This window comes from Pinus tabuliformis, chromosome X, assembly GCF_031772625.1.
Source record: "Pinus tabuliformis cultivar Carrire ecotype Pingquan chromosome X, CPIR1, whole genome shotgun sequence".
In the NCBI taxonomy this organism is placed as follows: domain Eukaryota; kingdom Viridiplantae; phylum Streptophyta; class Pinopsida; order Pinales; family Pinaceae; genus Pinus; species Pinus tabuliformis.
The window spans coordinates 1,605,922,225-1,605,944,710 of NC_142308.1; the positions used below are offsets into that span (position 1 = coordinate 1,605,922,225).

General features: G+C 38.6%; 1 protein-coding gene across 4 annotated transcripts in view; it reads left to right on the plus strand.

Annotated features, from left to right (window-relative positions):
- Positions 1–22,486, plus strand: part of LOC149146182 (serine/threonine-protein kinase CTR1-like) — a 250,760-nt gene that overhangs the window by 183,456 nt on the left and 44,818 nt on the right. For all 4 annotated transcript variants that reach the window (XM_089448645.1, XM_089448648.1, XM_089448646.1 and 1 more), the window contains exon 9: positions 2,166–2,234. In XM_089448645.1, coding sequence (XP_089304771.1) covers positions 2,166–2,234 — 69 coding nt within the window. The remainder of the gene's footprint in view (positions 1–2,165; positions 2,235–22,486) is intronic.

Sequence of the window (22,486 nt, forward strand, 5' to 3'; positions counted from 1 at the left end):
AATAATTGGAGAGGATGGACATGATTTTAACCCTCAAAAGGCTGTCTAAATAGAAATGTGAGTTGTAGATGTTCTAAAATCAACTTCTATAGACATTACATTTCGCAATTTACATCAAAATAATTATTAAAATCCCGACCAGTGGGAAATTGTAACAATTATAATTAGACACTTAGACTTTACCAAATTTTGCGATACTTGAGATATGATCTAGTATGAAAATTACATCGACTCTACACACTAGGACTAACCTAAGACATCACCATCAAGCCTCACTCTAGCTTTGGGATATACTTGGGAGAAAAGCTCTGGCAATTATAAGGGTTTATAAAACACAAATAATTGGCGAAGGGTAAAAAACTTCTAGAGTGAAACTCTTTGCTGAAAATTCTTAAGTTTACCTAGGTATTTTACATGGCTTTATAGACATACTAGAATCATTTTTACAATGGCTACACTGGGCTGCAGAATTTGGATTTACAATTTTGACAAAACTGTTGAAAGATGATGATGATATCTAGATGTTTGACTACTCGAATATGATGGAATGCTTTGAAAAAATTGTGCACTGCTATAGGGAGTTGACATAGAGTGGTCAACAAACCATACTGTAGAATATAGTTGATACCAATAGCCATACACAATGTAGAATACAATTGATGCCAATGGCCTGCTTATATACCCTAGGCAGGTGTCCTTTTATGAATAGTCATGCCCTTAGGGACATAGCTCTTCATTAACTAATTACTAATTAATCATTATTTGTGATGTGTTATTATTATTTATATTTACATTATTTATATCTATATTTTATTCATAACAACTTGGTCTTGGTAATCTTGCTAGGGTTACCCACCTTGAGTTGGGGGAGAGTTGGCCTAAATTGAAGAGGATTGGTTACTGAGGTGACAATAGTGACTGTCCAAATAATTGCTCCTTGAGTTGTACCTTGTGGATTAGGGCTTTTATCATCAAGTAAAACTTGAGCAATAATACTACCAATCCTGAAATTATTAAAACTGTTATTTCTATTGAATTTTGAATGGGATATGAAATTCTACTTTCTCCATATGAAGTCCAATGAGGTTGGAACCACTCTCAAGCATCCTAAAACAGTTAATGGTGTTGTTAAAAATTTAGGTAAAAAGGATAACAAGGAATTATAAAGGGCTGTCATTTTTTAACGTTACCATTAATTGCTAGCATTTTTTATCAAACTCTGTGAGGCAAATGAGAGTTTAGGAGTTAGGAATTTTATTTCTTTAATATTTAAATTGAATTTTTCTTGCTGAGTCAGCCATAGTGGAGTCTAGTATCCAATTGATTAAGTAGGGCTAGTTTGATACCAAGCCAACTTAGTCAAACATTGACTTGACCGGTTTGGTATTGAACCAGCCTCTAAGCTGATTTGCTGGCTAAGTCAATAGGCAGTGATCAACTTGGCCAAGTTCACTGAGACCAAGTTTGAAAATACTGATTAGGATAAAGGATTGAGGGTGTAATTTTCTCTGTTTTTTTTCATGTTATCTCAAGATTCTGTGTTGAGGAAAATGATTTGGAAACACAGCAGCCAAAAGAAGCTTGTTCAAGAAATATAAGGCAACTTAATTTATTCTGCAATTCTGCTAGTTGTAATCATGTAGCAGAACTATTTGGTGAGCCTTGTGTTCATGGGGACCAAATATTGGTGCCATTATACATTTTCCAAACAAAAGAGATTAGTAAGCAGAAGTTAGAACCAAAGATCTGCAGTGATGAAATTGGTGTTTCAGTTGCTTCTTTGCTTCCGTTTTACTGTTTATTTTTACTGTTTATTCGAGTCAGGAAGTACTGCTGTTGGGTGGTTAATGGGTTAGGTATCTGATTGTTTCAAAACTTTTGAATTAAGCTGGGTCTACATAGCAGGGTGTCTAAAATTGTTACTTATTTGGGAACATGAGTTATGCATGGTTTGTTCAGTTCAAATTTCTCACGTGTACCTAGAAAATAACTAAAGCAGTGGAATTTGTAAAATTAAATTATTCTTTGCCATATTCTGAAATTTGATGTGTCTATGAAGTGTTTCGACTAATTTTTACTAGTAAAGTTTTTTATTGAAGTGTTTGTTTTCCATTCTACAGAGAAGGTGAATGCTTTAACTTTTTGAATATGGCGATATCGTGCAGGATGTTGCAGTGAAGATTCTCATAGATCAAGAAATACATGAAGAGCGACTCAAGGAATTTCTTAGAGAGGTATCCTTTGGCTGGAGTCACAGTCAGTCACTGTCACAATATGTTCTTGAATAGTCATGTATGTTAAGTTTAGGGTATATAAAATTACTGGATTGTTATGAAGCCTTGAATACACCCAGTAAATTTAATCATGCCTGTGATGTTTACATGATATAAAAATTCATTTTTTGAAAAATAGATCTTATATTTACAGACAATGGTGCAAAAAATGAAAGAGAATAAATAATGGACATCAGAACTTCTTCCTCAAAGCCTTCTGAGACTGAAGTAACATTAGATAATCTGTTAGATTCAAATATTGGGCATCTTTAATCCACAGAAATGTTTTAAAACTGCGACTCCGACACCGACTCGGCCGAGGGTCGACTCCGACTCGGTATTGACTCGGTTGGCTCGATTTCAATGACTCGGTTGTTGTAAAAAATACATTATATATATATATATATATATATATATATATATATATATATATATATAATAAAAAAACATAATTTTGAAGATTTTCGTTCATGTTTCCAAACACACAACATTAGAATATAGATAGAAGACAACATGATCAAAGCAGGCTCATGTATATATCCATTATATCAAAATGGCACCCAGTGCACTGTCCAATACATACATGATGATGATATAGAGATCAAAACAAAAACACATAACCAAGGAGGCTAGACATGGCCTCTACAACAAAACTAAATCGTGACCAGTGCTACTGGCTACTGCTAGAGGAGCTAAGATCATCTGGATCAACCTCTGGATTAGAGTCAGACAGGGGGCCCCATGGCTCCTCCTCATCATCATCTTCAACTGCAACTGTAGCAGTGGTAGCACTAGCACGCTGTGCAGCAGTTGCACGCTAAAATAGATGAGATATGCGCTTCTGTTGTGGCTCCACAGAAGAAGTGTCTACAACTGGAGGACTTGGGGCTGGACCTGAGGCTAGTACAAGTGGATCTATATTCAATTGAACATTATGTTCAAGTGATGCCTCCACCTATAAATCCAAATCAAGATCCTCATCAGAATCAAACTCTGCTGGATGACTCTCCACTACCCAATCTGATGTTGGATCAATGTCTTCTAATACAATGGGATCTGAATCAGGTCTTTTGTTCAGCGATTGGTTGCGTCTGATCCGGAGGTTGTATTGTAACCATTTTTGATCCAAATGGTTTCTCTTCTTTGTGTGAATCCTCTCAAAGACAGACCAATTGCACTCACACCCAGTAGCACTGCAAGTTTGACTCAAAATACGAATTGCAAACCTCTGCAATTCAGGACAATGGCTACCAAAAGCCTCCCACCATTTTGCTGCAAAAAACATAGGAGTGTAATGAGTTAGCTCAACAAAATTACAAATTATATCCAACTTTCAAATTATAAACGATTTAACGAAATAAGTATTAAGAATTTGAAAATTGAAATTTTTGTTTACCTGGCTCATCTGCTTCCCTTGCAATCATTGCTAGGTTCTTCCCAAAGGTACCTAAGGCACTGCTGAAGGTTGTGGCCGATCAATGTATCTCCAACGGATCACACTCCAATGGGATCATGCGATCAATGCAGTCAATCAATCCATCTCTAACCTCCCCGTCAAAGCTCTTGTCGCCTTAGCTTTATAATGATACTGTGGGTTCAAAAAATACCCAACTGCATGTATAGGGTGATGGAGTTGATTGTTCCATCTTTCATCAATGGTTGCCCAAATGGGCCCATACTTAGCCACTTTATCCTTGTATGCCCTCTTTATTTGCTCCTTTGCTTGATCCATAGCCTCATAAATGAAGCCCATAGCCAATCTCTCTCCATCCACCAACCGCAACACCTTAACTAGTGGCTCAGCAAGCTTCACAATCTCTGTTGGCTTTCTCCAAAATATTTCTTCATTAACTTTCTTTTTCAATTCTTTGCCTTCCAGTCTATGAGACCACTGGCTTTGATTCCATTCTTCACTGGAAAAAATCTTTTGCAAGTTTCTATGTTGTGAAAGCATAGATTGCAATGTCAAAAAATGAGTAGAAAATCTAGTGATGGCAGGCCTAATAAATCCACGAATGATTGTAGATAAATTTTCTTATGCTTTTGGCATGACCTAGAGTGTTTTTGACCCAATCTAATTTGTCAATATCCTCAAGCATGAGGTCTATGCAATGTGCAGCACATGGGGTCCAAAAGATGGTTCTGTGTTTTTCCTCTAATAGTTTACCAGCAAGAACATAGTTAGAGGCATTATCTGTGATGACTTGATCAACATTAGCCACCCCCACCTCCTCAACAACCTCATCCAATAGCTGAAACAACAATTGTCCATCTTTTACCTTATCAGATGCATCAACTGATTTTAGAAACATGTTTCCTTGTGGGCAGAAGATAAGAAAGTTTATGATGGTATGGTTTCTTTGATCAATCCATCCATTTGACATGATGGTACATCTTGTTCTTGCCCATGAGTCCTTGAAATCTTTCAAATACTCATTAATGGAGGCAATTTCTTTCTGCAAACGATACCCCCTTAACTCATGCATAGTAGGGCCTTTGAAGCCTTTTCCAGCAGCATGTATGGCATCAAACATAGGCTCATAATATGGTGAACGGGAAGCATTGAAGGGGATATCAACATCATACCACCATCTAGCTATGTAATCACAAGCAGTCTCCCTCAATTCTTTCTTCCAGTGGTCATCTAAAGTGGGTTGCATATGACTTCTACTAGCTTGAGGACCATGTGCATTTGATGGAGAGGAGGGAGTGAAATAACTTTTGATATTCATATCACCCTTTTTCATTTTACCCTTTCCCTTTTCTTGAATAGACTCAAAAGAGGGAGGAACATATCGGAAGGGGTTGGATGCATCAGTACAAGGGATAGAGGAAGAACCCTCAAAATCAAAATGGGGGTTGGGGGTTGGTAGCCAGCATTTTTTGTATATTCCTCTTCCTCCCAATTTCAGCGTCTAACTCTTTTTGCCTAGCCTTATCTTCTTTAAACTTCTCAAAGTTGGCTAACAAATCCTTTCTAATCTCGCCAATTTTTGGTGAGGTACATGGAGTAATTTGGCCTCTAATCCCCGCCAAGTGTTGTTTCAGCCTATTAATGCCCCCAAGACCTTCCTTGATTTTCCTATGGCAAAATTTGCAATGCATTTGACTATCAACTATTTCAACATATGCCCAAGCAACATATTTCACTCTAGGTGCCATTTTTTGATTTGGAAATGAAAGCAAAAAATTTGAAAATGAAAACAAAAAAAAGCATTGATTCAATGTTCATTTCTTTCACAGAAAACACTCTTTAGGATTTCTAGATTTGCACATAAAATTTAATAAGCAAAAACAATTTTTTACAAGTGAAAAAATAACCTCCAAGCACAAACTGCCTCCTCAAGCTTGCTCCAAGAAACCAACTCCTCAATGGAAAAGGCTGCTCCAAATGGCTGCCCAAGAAGCTCCTCACTCCAGCTACAATGCTTGCACAAGACTCCTCACTGCTGCTCCAAAAACAAACTCAACAACTCCTCACAAACTCTCACTCAAATGCATGAGATGGCTATGAGAAAATGAGAGGCGTTGGGCAGGTTAAATAGGGTTTAGGAGAGGGGAATGGACACCAAATACAACATAGGCAAAATAAGAACTAGTTTGGAGTCCCCCAAAAGAACATTTAAAAAAAAATTCGTTGTTTGATGGGTTTTATGGGCCATTGTTCCAACCTGGTCGAGTAGATTCAGTCTTGGCCAAGCCGGCTTGGTTAATACTGAGCCAGCCGGGTTAATACCGAGCCAACTTGGCCAGCTCGGTATTAACCCGGCCGGCCAAACCGAATCCTAGGCCGGGTCAATGCTGGAGCTAGCTCGGACCAACTCGGCGGAGTCGGTTTCGAGCTGGCCGTTTTTGAAAACAGAGATCCATAGAGCACCCTTAGCCAGGAGCTGATGGCATATCTCATCCCTCTACATAGAATAAAAGGCAGATAGAGAACTTCCCTCATGATCTAATGCAAGAATATTTGTAATTGCTCGGAGGCATAAATATACGTAAAATATATGAATATGAATGAGATGATAAATTACATGAATGGCACCAGTATAAATAATATAAGTGGGTGCCCCTTTAAAGGAGTCATGTCTTTTTATATCATGACTTCTCAATTAATGTTATTATTATTATCATATTTTTTTTTTTAAATTCTTTATTAGTTTGTATTCTTTATATTCATAACATTGCCTTCCCCTTTGAAGAATGCTTTGTCCTCAAAGCAAGGGTAATGAAGGATGTTGTTGATTAAAATTCTGTGTCTCCCAAGAGGCATCTTCTTCCAATAGGTTCTTCCACTTAATAAGATATTCTTTAGTTACTCGTGAGTGTAATTTCTTCTTTTTGGTGGTAATGGCACATTCTGGTTCTAAAACAATCTTCCCTTCATCATCTAACATAGGGAGTTGTTGTTTATGATGTTTGGTGCTTACCCAACATTCTCTTGAGACAAGATACATGGAAAACATTGTGAATGTGGCTATTATCAAGTGTTGAGATTGGTAGCTTGGGAGGTACCCCAAAGCCTAGGGTACAAGGTTGTGGTGGAATTGGCACCACAAAAGTCATTTGTGGGCTAATTACCCAAGAGGTGCTTTTTGCACCCAAGCTTGTTGGTGTGAAACCAAGATTTGGTGATTTGATCCCTGGAGGATGTGTGGCACCCTTGGTGGAGCAAGGTGCTATAAAGAAAACCAAGAGAAGACTTGTCAAATGAGCAAAAAGAATTTGTTTATATGTGTGTTGCCAAAGTGGCAAAAAGATACAATCAACTTCACCTCAAGAATGTTGAAATTATGATTTTCTATGTTGTAACAATCACTTATTACAAAAATTCTTTATGCTGCAGTATTCTTTATACAATTGTAGATAGAGCGTAAATCAAATGCACAATAGAAGACAAAGAAAAATACAATGAGACACAAAGAATTTGAGTCCAACGACCAGGGCAAAACCCAACCAAATTCCTCTTTTATTAGAAATAAATTGTTCAACAAAGATACAAAATACAATGAGAGATCAAGAGAATGAGTAAGTTCACGCAAATCTAAACAAGTTGTAACATGAATATTACTGGTAGCAGCAACAAATGCACACACTGAATCAACTTTCCCTTCAATTGAATCAACACTGAAACACTGAAGCATTGAATCAACCTTGGCTCACCAAGTTCTACTCTTACCACCCAGTCTCTCACAATCTTCAACTCTTTCCAACTCTCTCTCAAGTTCAAATTCTTCTTTCACAATGCACAAGTAGTGAGGGGAGAAAGAATGAAGCAAATATATATAGGAGGAGCAATTAATCCATGCCATAAAGGAGGAGTAACTCACATGCAAAGAGGGAGAGTAACATATGCCCATTTAGGAAATGTAACTCATGCCATTAAGAAGGTACACATGCCTTTGTAACTTATGCCATTAAGGAGTGTGTAACATGTGTATTGAAGAGTGTGTAAGAGGAATTTTTGATGACATGCTTTAATAGGAGCGTAAGAGAGTGTAAGAGGAATCTTTTAGGACGAGCTTTTATTGAGTGTAAGAGCATTAATGAGAGTGTAAGAGGAATATGCCATGCCAATAATGAGTGTAAGAGAACATTCTTGAGAGCCATGATTGAGTGACTTGAATTTCTTTTTAATAATAATAATAATAATAATAATAATAATAATAATAATAATATTGATGATGAAGTCAAAATTGAACTATCAGGATTTATTGATAATCAGAAGGGATTTTCCATCAACAATACATGATTATCAATTGAAGCAAGGTGACTTATTAATTTGGGAAAGTCATGGTTGCAATGATAGACATGACTTTCTATATTTAGAAAGTCACTCTAGAATAGTTAGAAATGAAATTTTATTCAACGAAATCCATCCCTTAGCTGCCAATTTTAAACATTCCCTTTGAGCTAGGGAGGAATTTCTTTCTGACACAAGGATCTCAGTAATCTTTTCTTTGTAACAATTATGTTACAATCTAATGAAGAAGAATCATCATAGAAGAGCTCTGGCTACCACCCTATATCCACAGACAATAGGGGAGATTAATTTACGTCCCTAAATATATGTCCGATTAGCAATAGGCAGGATACCACTTATCATGAGAGGTAAGGATCACTCTCTATCCTATTGTCCACTGATCTTCCCACCTTTACCCTCAAGAATCAAGTGGTAGAACAACTGCATCCACAAACCTTGGGGGGATACCCAACTTACCAGAGTTAAGGATCACATGCACCCAAGTCTCTCCTCATCCATTGACCAGATGGATGGCAATCCCGATAAGCCCAACTTGTGGGTAGGATGCATACTGGGGTGTACTCTGACAAGTCCCAAACTAGATGGTAGGGGAGATTACCATTTGTCAACACATTACAAGGATCGCACACAACCTACAATCAAGAGTTCTGTCAACCCTAAGAGCTCTCCTAGCTCCATTCCCAACCTGGGAGCTCAAATAACGGGGAAGAGCATAGCTTAGTGTTCTCGATCAGTCATGACCACCCCTCTCATAAGTGCTTTCACTAGGCTTGCAGTTGTTAGTCCTGGCCATAGTGTATGACACAGAGAATATTGGGTCACATCCGTCAGTCCAAGTTGCTCTTTGAATACCAAAAACTTCCCTTTCGACAAAAGATTGGTTAGTATGTCAGCTATCTGATCATCAGTCACAATATGATGGAGCCTCATGGCTCCTTTTTGCACCGTATCTTGGATATAGTGATATTTGATCTCAGTGTGCTTGGACTTGTCCTGGAACACAAGATTTTCTACAAGGTTAATCCCATTCTTATTGTCACAGTATATTACTGTCGTATCTAGCACATGCTTAAACAACTCTCCAAAGAGCTTCCTCGACCATATTGCAACACAACTAGCCATACTAGGAGCAATGTACTCAATTTTGTTGACACCTAATCCGAAACGGATGGGTGAACTGGACAGTCATCTAGAAGATGAACTGATCCGTCATATGAATGTATATAAATAAATAGTTAGCTAATGAATAATACATCAATTCTTTTCTCCCGCTCAACCTGGAGTTACCCTGGCCTGACATGGTATCAGAGCTCAGGTCCCAGTCCCTGAAATAGTTGTAACTCCTGTCCTGAGAGCTACTCAGTCCTGAGCGCTACTCTGACCTTAATTCCCTGGCTCTACCTCTGCCTGGTCTGACTGCCAGAGACTGCGCTCTCTGACTGCCAGAGATTGTGCATTATTTTTTATACGTTTGCCTGACACGCTGCTCCTCTCTGCGCATTATCTTTTGATTCCCTGATGCGAATTGATATTGAGTGCCTCTGCCTGCCCTGACTGCACCATAACCGTTGATGCATTCATACTGCCTGAAACGGACGTCGGACTCCATTCCCAAATACTTTACGCAGTTGCATTTGTGATTTTTTTAATTTTTTCAAGATGAGGAGTCGGCCCTGAGTCTCGAACGTTTGATCCGGCAAGCTCCAGTCGTGAGTTAATGGCGGCCACCTGTGTCGCATCTTGCTTCAGCCTTTGCTGCATGCGTTCCTAGTAGCTAAGTTCCTTACCATTACGGCTTCCCTTCATTACATCTCTGTGAACCAGAGGAATCGACCAGGTTTTCACCTCAAGTTTTTTCCTCTTAGCAGTTTCTACAGCTTCCTCTTTGCGTCGCTGCTCCTCCCGGAAAGGAACCCTGCAACTTCGCCGAACAGCGAACGCATGGAGGCATGTGGCCCATCTGTTGAAGGTTTGCTCTATGCAATATTATTTCTTTATCGTATTAGGAAGCTTATATTGCGAGCCAAATAGTCCTTGGAGAGCAGGACATTAATGCCAACATGTTTATTATCCCATCCATATATATATATGCCGTCGTCAGCTCCAGAATCCTGCCCGTTGTTTTGAATGTACTGCAGATAAAAGTCGTTGGTCGACACTTTGTGTCCAAATATTGATAAGCTAGGTCGAATTCGAACAGTTTTTGAGCATCCAAGCGTTGTTGAGTGCTCCCAATCCTGATGATCCGCTTTCAGAAAACATTGCCAAACAGTGGAAAGCAAACGAAGTCGAGGCTGTGGTGTGGTGCCTGACGGTGTTTTGAGGCTTGTTTCTTTGAATAACACGTTTGTAATGTGCAAGCTGTCATCCAGCAGCGGAACAAGTTATTGTATGACTCATATTATAGTATGCAATATTATGCTTATACTTGGAACGGAGTTTTATATATTGCGCTGTTTTTTTTAACAGTTTTTGCATTGATATATATTGAAGTGATATATGTTGAAGAGATCCCTTAGCGCCTTTTTTTCTTTCTCAAAACACAGTAGTGTGGCAGTGATATAAGAAATGGTGATGCTGATGCAAATGTTAGAAGAAAAATAAAATGCATAAGGCTACGATATAAGGATTTTTTTTTCAACAGAAGTTTTTTGGCAGAGATATTTTTTTTTTACAGAATGCATTCAATCATTTCTATGGTTGGAATAGTTCTCACTGGCAAGGAGAACTATTCTGAATGGTCTCGGATGGTAAAACACACCCTCATCTACAATGAGCTGTGGAAAGGAGTGTGTGTCGGAGAAGAAGACAAAGACCCTGTGCAACCTACATCAGATAAAGAACTTGTCATTTGGGAAAACAAGAACAGCAAAGCCTATGCATTGATCGCAGCATCTGTAAATGAGGAAGTAAGTCGTCATATTTCATCCTATTCCACTGCCTTTGAAGCTTTACAAAAGCTGAAAGAACTCTATGATACACATTCTGCACTTGAAGTTGTTCAGCTCATGATTAAACTGTTCACTCTTGAATTGAAAAATAATGATCCTCTTGCTCTTGCATCTGAAATAAAGTCTATAATGCATGATATTAAATCCACTAAGGTTGAGCTGGATATCTCTCTTATTGCCTTTCTCAAAGCACTCTATCCTACCTACTCTAATTATCTTGAGTCTTTACAAGCAAATGGAAATCTTAAAGATATAACCTTTGACACTCTTGTGAAAAAGTTTGCTGAAAGAGAGAAAGCCTTTGGAAAGAAAACAGTCCCTGAATCTTCTGAAGAGACTGTTTGCCTTGCTCATAAAGAAAAGCATCCTGCTCAAGATTCTACAAGAGGAAGAGGTGGACGAAGAGGAAGAGGAAGATACTTCAGAGGCAGGGGGGGCAGACATCCTCAAGCAGAAAAGGCAGATCTGCATTGCATTCGCTGCAAACGAAATGGATCACATGATGCTTCTACATGCAAGCTACCATCGGACAAAGTTGAGCAGAGAAGAAATCAGCAGAAAGGTAAAATTGATGACACAGACAAAGGTAAAGCACCTGAATCCGCTCACTATATTGAGGCACAATGTAACATTGGAGTAAATGAAGATTTGTTTAATGCTTCACTTGCTTTTTCGAAAAATGACTGGTTGCTTGATTCAGGAGCAACCTGTCATATGACTCATAGGAAAGATTTCTTTGAAGATTTCACTGACAATGTTGATGGAGCAGTATACTTTGCAGATCAGTCAAAAATCAAGCCATCAGGGCTTGGCACAATCAGGCTTAAACTGCCTGGTCTTCCAGACTTTCTTCTGGATCATGTTCTATATCTCCCACAACTCAAGAGAAACTTGCTGTCCCTGGTCCACATTCGCCAGCAAGGTCACTCCATTCACATGTTTGATGGCAAGCTTGAGGTAAGAAAGGCATCTGACCACTCACTTGTCATGAGGGGTATAGAAGAAGAAAGACTTCTTAAACTGCAAGGAACCTCTGCTCATGCACAACATTTCTCATATATTTCTCATCATGAAGAAGGTGCACTTCCATCAAGTTTATTATGGCATGCTAGATTTGGACATTTAAACTATGATAGTCTCCGCTTGTTGAAGAAAAATGGTGTTGCTGGTTTGCCTACAATTCCTAGAAAACATAAACAATGTGATGCTTGCATTCTAGGAAAGCATAGCAAACAGTCTTTTCATGATTCACATTCAAGAGCACATAGGAAGCTTGAACTTATTCATTCAGATTTATGTGGTCCAATGCCTGTTCCTTCTGCAAATGGAAATAAATATATCATGACATTTATTGATGATTACACCAGAATGTGTTGGGTTTATTTTTTGAAGAACAAATCTGATGCTTTTCAAACATTCAAGAATTTTCATAAATGGATTGAAAATGATGCACAATCTCATATTGGGTCTATTCGCACTGATAATGGAAAAGAATATACATCAAATGAATTTGAACACTATCTTCGCCAACATGGGATTAAACATCAAACAACTGTGCCTTATAATCCTCAACAGAATGGTGTAGCTGAAAGAATGAACAGAACAATTTTGAATATGGTATGATCCATGCTTTTCTTCAAAAATGTAAAGACAATGTTTTGGGCTGATGCTGTTCTATGTGCTGCATATATAAAGAATAGATGTCCATCTAGTGCTATAAGAAACAAGACTCCTTATGAATTGTGGTATGGACATGTTCCTTCGGTAAAACATCTCAGGATTTTTGGTTCCACCTGTTATGCTTTAATACCAAAGGTACATAGAAACAAACTTGGTGCTAGAAGTCGTAAGTGTATCTTCCTGGGGTATTCAAACACATCTAAAGCATACCGCCTCTATGATGAAGTAAATAAAAAGTTTGTTTTATCTAGAGATGTCATTTTTCTTGAATCATCCAAATCTGACAGTGTTGTTGAGCGGCAACTTGATCGCTTGGATAGATTCACAAAACCGAAATCATTCCAAGAGTTTGATAATCAGATTCCACATCTTGAAGGGGGGATTCCTATACTAGATCAACATGTGGAATCTCCTTCTGAAGAACAATCTCCCCTGCATGACACTCCAACAACGGATGATGCTTTAAGTGATGTAATTGATAGAATTGGGAGACTTAATCTTGATTCAGTCCCAACTCAATCAACAGAACAGCCTGGACCATCTCAGAAAGGTCCCCCAAAGTGGCTGACAAAGACACTTGAAAGTGTTCATCCTGATGAAATTGGAAAAACAGGAACCAGAAATACAAACCGACAAGATGGAGGTGATGTAGATAACTCTAATTCACCTGTTGATATGGATGTTACTTATGATTGTGAATTGAACTTGTCTACAGATTTTGAACCAACTTCCTTCAAAGAAGCTGCTTCTCATGATGAATGGAAAGAAGCGATGCAGAAGGAGTATGATGCCCTCATAAAGAATGGCACTTGGAAGCTGGTTAATCCTCCATTTGGAACCAAACCAATTGGCTGCACGTGGGTCTACAAGAACAAGTACAAAGCTGATGGCTCACTTGACAAGCACAAAGCTAGGCTTGTGGCAAAAGGTTTTGCACAGAAGGAAGGGGTCGATTATGAGGAAACTTTTGCTCCCACAGCAAAATGGGCCACCATCCGGACACTCTTTGCACTAGCTGCTCAGAACGGTTGGAAAGTCCATCAAATGGATGTAAAAACTGCATTCTTGAATGGAGATCTAAAAGAGAATGTTTTTATGTCCCAGCCTGAAGGATTTGCTGTGAAAGGACATGAACACAAAGTATGCAAACTTGTGAAGTCCTTGTATGCCCTCAAACAAGCACCACGAGCCTGGTATGAAAAACTAACTGAGCATCTTCTGAAACTCAACTTCAAACATTTTGATCTTGATGATGCAACTTTATTTGTCAAGAAAGTTGGCAAAACAGTTGTATATCTTGTGGTATATGTAGATGATCTTTTAATGACAGGGAACAATGAAAGCTATATTGCATCCATAAAGAAAGAATTAGGAAAAATTTTTGAAATGACTGATTTGGGCTATGTTCATTACTATCTTGGCATTGAAGTAACCCAACATCCAAAGTCCATACTTCTTTCTCAAAAGAAATACATTGGAGATTTGTTAAACAGATTTGGCATGACAGAGTGCAATCCCCTTTGTACTCCAATGGAACAAAACTTGAAGCTCACATCTATTGAAGGAAAGGAATTTGAGGATGCAACAAAGTATAGACAGCTTGTAGGAAGTCTCATCTACCTCACTACTACCAGACCAGACATTTCATTTGCTGTTGAAATCCTCTCCAGGTTCATGCAAAAGCCTTGTGAGGGACATTGGTCTGCTGCAAAAAGAGTTCTAAGGTACTTGAAGGGAACTCAAGACCTTGGAATCAAGTATACACAGGTGGACGACTTCAACTTGATTGGATACTCTGATTCAGACTTCGATGGAGACAAAGAAACAGGGGTATCTACTTCGGGATATGCTATGAGTCTTGGATCAGGAGCTGTCTCCTGGAGATCACGCAAACAATCAGTACCAGCAGATTCCACAACAGAAGCAGAATATGTGGCAGCAGCTGAAGCAACGAAAGAAATTGTGTGGCTCAGGAAAATTCTTGAAGATTTGCAAGTAAAACAAATACAATCAACTCCACTCATGATTGATAACACATCTGCAATAAAGTTGGCCAAGAACCCAAAGTTCCATGATCGTACTAAGCACATCAATACTAAATATCATCTGATCCGACATCATGTTGAGGCCAAAACAAGCCATCTCCGTCATTGTTCCACAAACGAGCAAATTGCAGACATCTTCACCAAAGCGCTTGGAAGAGAAAAGCTTGAAAGATTCAGAACGATGCTTGGACTCACCAACATCCCTTCAGATTAAGGGGGGGAATGTTGACACCTAATCCGAAACGGATGGGTGAACTGGACAGTCATCTAGAAGATGAACTGATCCGTCATATGAATGTATATAAATAAATAGTTAGCTAATGAATAATACATCAATTCTTTTCTCCCGCTCAACCTGGAGTTACCCTGGCCTGACAAATTTCAACCATGCTAAGGGCTACAAACATTTGTTTTTTATTCATCCAAGATATCATGGCAGATCCTAAGCTGAAGTAGCACCCAAATGTGCTTTTTCTGTCAATAGAATTACTAGTGCAATCAGCATTAGAGTACCCAAGAAGTCTTACATCTCCAACAGTATATTTCAATCCAAGATTGATGGCCCCATGCAGGTATCTGAGCACATGCTTTGCAGCAATGCAACATGCATGAGATGGTTTAATCATATATTGGATCAAAGTATTGACCGCAAAACATATGTCCGGTCGAGTGTTCACTAAGAATATCGAAGCCCTAATCAGTTGTCGGTACTCAAAAGGATTTGGCCAAATCAAGGCCTGCAGCTTCAACACATAACTTCTTGAAATTCATTTCCATTGGAGAATTCATGGACTTGCATTATGTCATACTAAATCTTTCTAGTAGCTTGACAACATATGTTCCTTGAGAAAGGAAAATCTCACTAGGTCACTTGCCATACCTCTAGGCCTAGAAAGGAGTGCATCAAATGAAGATTTTTCCTCTCAAACTCAAAAGCTAACTCTCTCTTACACTAGAGGGTAAGATGTTCTCCACCTATCAAGAATAAGTGATCAATATATAATACCAAAATCAAAGGCATACCTTGGATTGTTTTGAAATAGAGATTTGGATCAACATTGCTTCTAGTAAAACCAAGCTTCATCTAGAAGTTATCAATGCGGGCATACCAAGCTCTTTAGGGCTCGCTTTAATCCATAGAGAGCTTTCTTCAATCTTTGGGTCTTGAAACTACTTCCCATGCATCATTATGTATGATGGACTCATATTCTTTAGCCAGTGCATTTTTCCACACTTGAGCCTTCATAACTCCTTCAAAAGTGCATTGTTCGGCTTGAATAATGTTGCTCATGGCTACACCATATTCTTGGAATCGACATGGTTTCTTGCTTTCTCTGAAAGTTCCTCTGGGAGCAACATGTTTATCAACATCTTGAAGGGTGTCATGAAGCCATAAAGGTCTCTTTTTAGTAGGAGGATCACATGGAGGAGGATCCAAAGGATCCATGGGCTCCATGGGTTCATCAACAGGATCAATTTCAGGCTCAGGATTTTCTTGTATTTGAAATGCATCATCTTGAATATCAACATTAGCAGGAAGAAGAGGAGTGTCTCTTGCCTTTCCAAGAGTTGCATCTTCGTCAAATGTTACATCCTTTCTAAACTCTATATTTCTTTTGTCCAGGTGCATATATTCTGTAAGCTTTAGAATTTTCACAATAACCAACAATCATACCTTTCTTACTTGAAGCTTCCAGCTTGGTACTTTTTTCCTAAAACACATGAAAGTAGATAGGGCAGTCAAATATCCTTTAGTGCCTAACCTCGGTTTTTTCACTAGAGAAGACTTCTCCGAGAGTATTGTTGTTTAGGGCATAGTGAAGAGATCTATTTTGGACATAGACAGTTGTGTTAGTAGCTTCTCCCCATAGAAACTTTGGTAGTTTCTGATCATGCAACATAGCTTTGATTGCTTCCATGATAGTTCTATTCTTTATCTCAACCACACCATTTTGTTTTGGGTTATACGGTACTGAGGTCTCTTTCCTTATTCCAACTTCTTTGTAGAAGTCAATGAAATCATTTGAAGTGAACTCTCCTCCACTGTTAGATCTGAAGATTTCGATTTGTTTTCTAGTTTGCTTTTCTACCAAAGCTTTGTAATTTTTAAACATGTTAAATGCTTGAATTTTATTTTTCAAAAACTAGATCCATATCTTGCGAGAAAAATCATCTGCAAAGATTATATAATACAAGTAGCCACCAAGAGAAGTTAAAGGCATTGATCCACATAAATCAGAATGTACAAGATGAAGTACCTGATTGGTTCTACTTTTTCTTGAAGGGAATGCTCCTTTTACTTGCTTCCCACTAGTGCACCATTGGCAAACTCCATCATGATTAGATCTATGTAGAAATTATGGTGTAGATTTGCAACTGCTCATGAAATTTTAATCAAAATCACAAGATACAAACATACTCTACTGCTCTGCAGAATTCAATTCACAATTTAGAACATCAATCACAAACATGCAGTGAGAAATAACACGCATGCAAACAATATTTTTCCAGGGGAAAGCAATCTGCTAAAAACCCCTATGCCTACTTACATTAATTTGATGAATATAGATGTGTTACAATTTCTTTTCTAAACTGAGCACAACCTGCAAGTGAATAACCTATTTCTCTGCTCGTTGAGAAGTTTTGACCTAGACTTAGTCAATTTATGCCTTTGCTTGAGCCCCTATTTCCTTGCGCAATTCCTTGAGAAATTAGGCCCCTGTTATTTAGGAATTTTTCCAAAATGGATTGCACAATTCCCAAGGTTGATTATCTGACTACATGTGACACCTGTACACTCAAGACTAGTCTACAATTGATGTTACACTGCCTTGGAATCTCCACCACAGCTGGGGAACTTGAATTCTCTGCATGCACTAGCTATTTTGGGATGATTGATCAATTAACTGTATGATCAATGAGTTTGACTGAAGTCCCATAGACAATTGACCTTCCACTAGTTCCTCCAACAGTTAGAACTAGTTTAACTGAAAACAACTTGAGATAACTAACTTTTATTGCTACAAATTAGCAATCACACATGCCTAACTGAACTCTAACTCCGCCAACTCGAATTTACTGAGTAAACTGGGTAACACAAGTCATGTCACACAAGTTAACTGCATCCAAGTTCTCTGCTGATGTGGAAATTCAAATTTAATCAAGGTAAAATCAAATTGAAATTTCCTATTGCATTTTTCAGCACTCCCTCTTAGCAAGAAAGGGATTATCAACCACCCCTATCCTGCACCTGTGGAACTCGAACTTCCCTCTTGACAAGGCCTTTTTCAAAATGTAAGCATCTTGTTCCTCCGTCGGAATGTATTGAAGCAACATTATCTGCCTCTACACATTGTCCCATAAATAGTGATAACAGATATCTATATGCTTGGACCGATTATGAAAAACAAGATTCTCAGAGAGCTTGATGCAGCTCTAATTATCATAGTAGATCACAGTTGGATCCATCATCTGACCAAACAGTCCAACAAGTTTCCTTCTCATCTAGATCGCCTCACATGTTGCTTGACTTGCAACCATGTATTCTGTTTTTTCCTAGCTGAGTGCCACAGATCTTTGCTTCCTGCTGTACCAATAAACAACTGCGGACCCAACACTGAAAATTCCACCTGATTTACTCTTTTGGTCTGATGGACTCCCCAGCCAATCTACATCTGTGAAGCCACACAACTTCACTCCCTTTGTTTGTCTGTACCATAGTCCAAACTGGGTAGTGCCTCTGAGGTACCGTAAAAGATGCTTACCTGCCTTCCAATATAGTGTGGTTGGCCTAGCCATAGCATGGCTCAACTGGTTGACTGCATAACACATATCTGGTCGTGTGTTCACAAGATACATGAGTGAACCCACTAGCTGCCGATAATGTCGTGATGAAATTTATCGTGATGCAAAATAATGACACTGTTCTGTAGTATCTGGGTGTGTTCAATTTGATGATTGTTGTCATGGATCAATGCATGAATAGGTTGTTGAGAAATTTCTAGCGTAACAAGTGTAGGTGATTTCTCTTACTTTGATAACTACTTGTGATGTCTTTTTACTTGATAACTTCTTATTTCCTTTATTATATCAGTGTTCTCTATCATCAAACAACTACCAAATCATAAAGAACAATGAGACAATAGGACACAAGATATATGCAATTAGCTAGGGCCAAAACCTCTCCAACTAAGAGGAAAACCCACCAAAATCCTTCTCTTCTTATAGAACTTCAATTGACAAATTCCATAATCTATGACCCTTGACCAGGACCCCCAAGACCAAGTCATCCTTCCCTCTTGATGAACTTTCCTTACACAGCTTCCAGTAACAAACTTCGACCTTCCAACAACTTCTCCAGCAACTTCGACCCAAGCGACAATATCAACAACTTCGACCTAGTAGATTCAACAACTTCAACCTAGCAGCTTCACAACTTTGACCTTGATGCAACATCAACAGCTTCAACCTAACAACTTCACAACTTCGATCTAGAGGCAACTTCATAACTTCGACCTTGCAGCTTCATAACTTCGACCTTGCAGTTTCACGGTTTCAATGCAGCTTCAGGATTTCGTCTAGCCCAGAAACTGTAAAAACCCTAACAAGAGAGAGAGAGAGAGGGAGGTCCAAAAACTTCTATCTTCATCTTCCTCTTCTTCTTCATCCTTTTCCAACTTAAGAGATCATACTTAGGTGAGTATTCAAATGAGGTCAAATTCCTTCTTATTTATAAGCTTGTGAGGGGTATGAATTGCTATCTTGGCACTGACTTGTCCGTTCATGTAGGCCGACTTGATCTTTGTGCCATGACGAGGTCTTGGAGGTTTTTTGAGTCTATTTTGACTCAATAAAATTTTCTTTACAATATGTAACATGCTCAAATGGGTTTTCAATATGTGACAATGACTTAATTGACTTTATGACAAACCTAGAAGAACTCAATGGGTGCTTGACCTAAAGATAAATTTCCCTTGAGCATGAAACCCATGCCTCAAGAACACAAATAATAAATTTATTTTTCTCTTTTCATTAAATACATAAAATCACGATTATATATGCCATTATGAAGACCGAACCTTGTTACATATTTCAACACTCCCTCTTAACTAGGGAGGTATACACAATCCATACAAGGTACTTGGACATTCTCATTTTGAAGAATTCTCATAAGAAGAGTCGGATTGGTAACCCATTTGTATAACATCATATTATATAGCATTGTTACATAGCAAATCCTTGACTAACAACTCTATCTCTTCACAAGATCAGAGCACAATGCTAGTGTGACCAATGATTTATAGACACCCTCATCATTGTCTCTCTCGGAACATATCCCACCCGGGTTCTCCCACAGTATGTTCCAACAGGACCATTCTTATCTTGGATTCCCAGTCCTCAAAGAATATCGGCCCTCTACGACTACTCTTATCTTGGATGCCGTACCACATCCTCAAAGAGTATCAGATGCTAGATGCTTACCCAATCCTCTATTCTATATTTCCAGATGAAGACAAGAATGATGTGTCTATCTCTCCCTCTCAATTAGGGAGGATATGCCCATTCTAGTGAAGGAATGTGCCCATTCTAGTGAAGGAATGTACCCATTCCTATAAAAGGAATGTACCCAAGCTCCCTCTTAATTGAGGACTTGACCAAGCTCCCTTTTGACCAGGGACTTGCTTCCAGCGACTCTTTAGGTGGAGATCATGGGACAACCAGTTGCTTGAAGAGCTCCTCCTTTCGATGTCATGAACTTTTTCTTTATTCAGGAGTCGTCATCCTTTTAGGACTTCTTCATAGGGAATCGACCATCCGTCACATTCGTTCATGAATCATGTCAGTCATGTCATCCTTTCTTTCATTGAGAAGTGATCCATTAGTCCATATTTGGCCTTTCCTCCATACCTTGCTAACTTCTTCGCATCATGTTTCCTTTTGGGTCTTTCATCCTACCACATGAGTGTCAGTTGTAGATGACATCTACAACTCTTCCTTTGGTAGCCCTGCATTAGCCCATCCAGATATTATTCAAAAATAGAAAATGAACATTAAATCAAAAATAAATTTGTGATGGTCTTTCATCATGACATCTCCTTGTTTGCATCAACATCCTGCATATATATTGACACATCTCCAAAAAGATATACAACGTCAAGGGTCTCTTTCTTTTTCAGACTTTATCAAGATCTTCATATCTTTCACATGGAGATATTATAGTCAAATTTTCTAGTCCTTGGAAGTTGATTTCCTTCTTCGTAGTTACATTTTTCATGATCTCTTCCTTTCGTTATTCACACATTTCCTCCCAAGAACTTCCAATTATAGTTCCTTTCAACTTTGTCAACCACATCATATTTCATATGAGGACATATTGTTGATTTCATCTAGTCAATGTGTGAACCATCGCTTCATGCATCCTTTCATAAGAGGAGATCCTTTCTTTTGATCATGCTCTTGAGGTAGAGCACTCATTCGTGATATTTGTAACCATGTGACATGACTCTATTTTATCAAGTACAAGCATACATACCTCATCTCTTTCTTTTGGTCATCTAGACTTCCTTCGACAGCTTCCTTGATTGAAAGAACTTCAATCCCTTGACCTACTTCACTTCTTTTGACATCATACCATCATCCCATGAATCCCATACAAGTTGGAATTCCCAACGAGACACTTGCTTCTTTTAGTAGGTGAACCTTCCAATGAAGATTCCAACGGAGGATCTTGATCATCCTCATCCTGCAAATGCTCCTTTTGAATGATGTATGATGAGCTCTATACTAGATGACTTTCTTTTTCCCATAAGTACTACTTATGCTTCTAATGAGGTTACCAAGAGCTACATCCTTCTATAGGTGGCAACCATAGACTTCTATTTTAGTTATCTTTCATGCTTCTTTATGATGATGTCAAGAGGTTTTACTTTCAATCGTATGCTTCTATGATGCCATTCTTGATTTGGGGTAGCATCAGATGTGCTTTAGTCATGAAAATTGGTGGAGAGGCTAAAGCACATGAGATCTCCAAGACCCATAAATGGTTTGGGCAGATTCTAATCAGTTTGGGAGATATTAAAATAATTAATATTTTTAATGGAGTTCCTAAGTCTGAACTTAGGAAAAATAAAATATTAATGGGTATTAATATAAAACTGGGTTAGAAGGTTCCAAAAGTCATGGATCAAGCCAAATCTAATCCTAGCCGTTGATTAGAGATTTAATCTCGACCGTTGAAGAACCAATAGGAAAAATATAAGAAGAGGCTTGAGGGTCAGTTGGAGAACACACTGAGGGAGACCAGTCGGTTCGATTTTTGGAGCGGGGTTAGTTGAGAAATTCAAACTAGTGGTCTGGAAAGCAGCAAGAGGTAGCGGGTATGGAATAGAGAGTCGGGAACAACACCAGAAGACCAACGCAGAGGTTAAAGAGGCGGAAGCAGAGCCTCTCAAGCAGACGCAGAGGTGTTGGAAATACTAAGAGGGAGGGGGGTGAATCAGTATTCCTTTCAATTAGTATTATCAATTATTATTAGTGTTTGTACAATGATAGCAGTAAACAAAAAGAACACAAATGCACACAGTTTTTAAGGTGGAAATCCCCACCGGGACAAAAACCACCTGAATGCTTTTCTAATAATTCTTTATTCTTCAACTCCAATTGAAAAGAAATCTCTAACTTCCTAGAATCTAGAAAAGCATTCTTCTCCAGCTCCCACTGGATGGACGCTCCAACGCCCGAGATTCTTCAATAGTCAATTGAACGGATGCCCCAACA